General features: G+C 42.2%; 1 protein-coding gene across 1 annotated transcript in view; it reads left to right on the plus strand.

Annotated features, from left to right (window-relative positions):
* LOC139752258 (uncharacterized) overlaps positions 1 to 4277 on the plus strand; it is a 25388-nt gene extending 21111 nt beyond the window's left edge. The window contains exons 8-11 of the mRNA XM_071668290.1: positions 1 to 95; positions 1253 to 1363; positions 1944 to 2066; positions 2475 to 4277. The exon at positions 1 to 95 is cut by the window's left edge and continues 293 nt beyond it. Coding sequence (XP_071524391.1) covers positions 1 to 95; positions 1253 to 1363; positions 1944 to 2066; positions 2475 to 2632 — 487 coding nt within the window. The 3' untranslated portion in view covers positions 2633 to 4277. The remainder of the gene's footprint in view (positions 96 to 1252; positions 1364 to 1943; positions 2067 to 2474) is intronic.
* The last annotated feature ends 374 nt before the right edge of the window (positions 4278 to 4651 follow it).

Here is a 4651-nt window from a genome sequence, read left to right on the forward strand (position 1 = left end):
CCTTCCCCCTCTAAGGCACAAGGCACATGAGGGCTGGGACGTCGATGTCCTTAAGAGTGGAAAGGACTCGAAAGATCCTTCCATATCTGTCGAAGGTGAGCTTTACAGTGATGTGAACTTCTGCATGTATCATGTATGAACCTCGGGTCGTGTGTGTTACTAGGCTGGTTCCCAGCTGTCGTAGTGGTGAACACTGCATTGATGGAAGACGAAAGGGACGACCTCATCCAATAATCAACCCATGTCAAACTTCTCTTAATTAACCACATCAAATGTAATATGTTAGCTGGTGATGACATCAGCAACTAAAGCAGGAGAACCTGTGGTTTATATTTACACTGCCGCCACCCTTTTCTTGCCCGTATGTCTTATATCAATCTAGTTTTCAATTCATAACATCAGACAGTGTGTTCTTGTCTTATATCAGTCTAATTTTCATGTCATAACATCACATATTGTGTTCTTGTCAAACTGCACCGGAAAGGTTGGATTTCATAGTTGTTTCCGGACCTTATACTCGTTCCCTGACCTCTTCCTCACTTCCTGACCTCGTCCTCACTTCCGGACCTCGTCCTCACTTCCTGACCTCATCCTGGCTTTCTGACCTTATCACCCTTCATTTTTTAAAACCGACGACCTGTCCTCATTTTCTCTTTGCTGCAGGTGAAACTCACCGTCGTGTGAATGTAAAACATCCTTTCCACAAAAACAACCACTGAAATATACTGTTTAGGACTTGTTAACCTACGGTGTTTAGTTAATACAGCCACTTTACCTAACAGGCCACATACTAAGGTGTGGCAAAACATTACAAGCACTTGACAAGAATGTTTAAAGTCGTACGAATGTTGGGTAGAATAGAGCAGATTACTGAGGTGGGCCGAGGGCCCCATGTATTGAACACATTTAAACATACACGCACACATTGTCAGTGCTCATGTACGTACATAGACAGTAGGATAGTATATGTCAAGATGCAGAGGTGGGCTGAGAGACAGTAAGCAGAGGGTTATTTCCGAGATCTGACGCAGACGGCAGAGCTCCGAAGTCAGGTATTGAGCTATGGCCTTTCATGAAACCGATATTCTTCCCCGACACCTGGACAGGATCGTGATTTCACAGCACCTTAATGACACAGCGCAACACGGAAGTACTAATTTCAGTTTCACACAGGGTCGTTAGGGGAGTAACATTTATGCAGACATTTAATTTGATGATGGTACTGGAGTGTGTCGTCTGTGTGTTTCGCCAGAGGTGACGAGTTTGCCTGGGGTGATCAGCGTAGCATCGGCAGCTCGGCCGCTCACGTCTCCACTCCACGGCCTTCACTGCAAGACCTTTGTACCCCGACTAGTGTCCTCAGGTGAGGTACATTTGCCCTTTCACTGAGTTACAGTTTTCATTTGCATAAATATGTAGGCAAGTCAATGAACGAACAGCCATAAAGACGTAAGATAGTAGATGAATAATGTATATTCTTGTCATTCCATTAGGTCGAGGTTGCGTATTTATAACGATTTGCGTGACTCAATATTTTTTAGGGGGAAAATTAAGAGTATATCTGAAATTCAGCCTTGCAAACTGTCGCCACGGGAATATTTGATGGTACAGCCAGAGGTGAAAATACTTTCTTGCTGTCTCATGGTCTCCTGCTGGTGGGGTCACACTCACACGGAAGTCAGCATTTTGCTCTTTCTTACCTCCCCATCTTAAATGCTTTTCCGTGACAATAAAAATCCCTTTATTTGTATCCGTATTTTTTCTTTGACAATTTTTGATGTAAAAGTAACTATTATTTGAGCACAGTCGTCTGTGAGACGAGACATAGGTCAGCAGAGCAGGGCTGATTTACCATGATACTTTCTGAGCGCGTGTGGCAGACCTGTGTTGAGCGTGGGGGCTGTGAAGGTTTTGTTGTTCAGGTGAGATGATTCTGCCAGCAGGCGGGGCGTGTGGCCGGGAGGAGTGGGAGCCGTTCTCACAGACTGTGGGACGCCTCAGGGCTTGGTTGGATGCCTCCCAGGGCACACTCCTCACCCTCCACACCCACTACATCTACGCCTCAGGTAACACATGTTATACTTCCCTCCAGGACTACACCTTAGGCAACATATACAACCCCCATTCCACACATTAAGTAACACATACACCCACCTCGTCTGTTACACCTCAGGTGGCACGTGTTGAACACCCACTATGTCCACAGTTCAGACATCACTTGCTATACACTCACCACGTCTACACTTCCTGATGCTACAAAGTACACTCATCTTCCTACATCCGGACACTCATCACCAACGCTTTCAAAAGATAAATTTTGCTTAGTGCTCAGCTCAGAAAAGTTATATTTTGATGAGAAATAGAGTACACGAGTAACAAAGAAAATGTAATTGGTTGTAATCGACCACCTTGATGAATATCTAATGAAGGATGTGTAGTAAGAAGCACGAGTAAAATTCTGTATCTTACCTTAGGAAGTAAGGGCGTGGAGGGTCTGAAGACACAGTGGGGGAGGTTCCTGCCTGGCAGGGGGCAGGTGGCCGTCATGCAGGTGGTGGTAGAGGGCGGCCGCTCCCCTACCGCCTGCCCTTCCACCCCGCCACCCACCCCAACCACCTGCGTCCTCCTCTAGATGGTCAGCAGAGCCACTTGGTGTATGAAGACGATGTAGTGACTGTGGGTGGACCTTATCTCAGGACCCAGCTGATGTAGTGACCTCAAGCGGACCAAATCTCGGGGCCCAGCTGGTGTGGAGACCACAAGTGGACCACAAACTAAGACCCAACTGGTACGACTATAGATATACCGTATACTTTCTGATGCTATCATGAAGAATACCACTTCGAGCAGCAGACATTCTTTCATAGTATTTCGGCCATTGTACAACCCTGACATTTCTCCAGCTAAGAGTACTGTAAGGGTCATGTATACGAAATCCAACTTTTATCATCATGCACTGTTCCTTAAGTAGTGTGAAGAATGTGTTTCTGCTCCAGAAAATCTCCGAAAGATTATAAACAATATTGCTACGTACATTTTTCTTTGAATTGAAAGCAAAAAATTCAATTTGGTAAACACGGTTCAACCACAACCTAAATGTAAGATGTAATACACCTTTAGTGTTGATACTCCTGTCATGTAACAGTATCTTCAACTTTTACGGACTTCCACCCTGTGAAAGTGATCGTATTGGATTCATTCTTGCGTCAAATATCACAAAGTGGGTTTCTATGTCATGTTAGTGACATGATAACCGGAGGAAGCCCGAGGGTGAGAGCGTTTTGTCCAGTCCAGCCAACAGTTCCCGCGGTATTGGCTCAGCCACTGCCTGGGTAGTCTGCAACATCCTAATGTAACTGTTGATCACTCTTTCTGTATGGCTTGGAAATTACTAAGAACTTTTTTTACATTAGTGAGACGGTGTGGGCAACTGAAGCCTCGGGGATGAATGAACAGCTGGGTTAACTGTGGATAAACTGCATGTCAAAACTATGTTTTTTCCTTTTTTTTACGTTAGTGAGACGGTGTGGGCAACTGAAGCCTCGGGGATGGATGAACAAACTGCTGGGTTAACTGTGGATAAACTGCCTTAGCCATTAATGGCTGACATCCCTTATGTGTGAAAACATTTCCATACAGGGTAAGCACGGCTATCTGTGTATGAACATTGATTTTCATACGGGGCAAGGAAACCTAATATGATATAAATTTGGTGACAACCACTTTGGTTACCGCTGGAATGTCACTTGTTTTATAAAAAGAATAAGTTACAATGTTGTCTTGGCGTGAATGATCCTTTATGTGAAATATGTAATTACATAACTTGTTAAAAAGTAAAATGAAATGGAATGTTGTATGAATGATATACACGTCCATATGAAAAAATATCGGATGTGGATTTACAGATTTCTACATGCCATCCTCACATTTTCCTCAGTAGGACTTGAATACGTATATGTATTGTACAAAGTTATATGAATTTAGTGTTTGGTGTTATCGTTTTTACACTTTATTCCTTGATGTCATTGCAGAGGATTGCTTTCCTACTAAAAGCGTGAACGCAAGTTCTTTCGACATATTTTTGTTTTTTGACGTGTCGAAAAAATTTACTTGAGTCTTCCTTGACTCATTGGCTGACATGATATGCTCATATATTAAAAGGATCATGAGCTGTGATGAAGTGATCGTGTGTGCACATACCTACTTTTACTGATATATATATATATATATATATATATATATATATATATATATATATATATATATATATATAAATATATATATGAAAAGCATGGATCAATTATAATTTTCATGTTTCATTGTAAATGTTATATCTGTAAATATACTTATTTTGGTACCCGTTGTGCTTCTTACCCCTCGGCATTTGTTTCAAGCAACAAGTAATATCTTCGTGTTAGCTGTATGTCGTGCTCACGCACTAAGAATTATGAAATATTCATTTTCTGGATTGATTTAGAATGAGTAGTGGGTTGGAAAGATATTTGTTGTACCGTGAGTTCTTCGTGACTCTCCACGTTTATCATTGCTCATACAGCTTTTTGAACGTAGTATATATATTTTTTTTTTTTTTTTTTTTTTTTTTTTTGCCGCTGTTTCCCGCGTTTGCGAGGTAGCGCAAGGAAACAGACGA

Source organism: Panulirus ornatus, chromosome 12, assembly GCF_036320965.1.
Source record: "Panulirus ornatus isolate Po-2019 chromosome 12, ASM3632096v1, whole genome shotgun sequence".
In the NCBI taxonomy this organism is placed as follows: domain Eukaryota; kingdom Metazoa; phylum Arthropoda; class Malacostraca; order Decapoda; family Palinuridae; genus Panulirus; species Panulirus ornatus.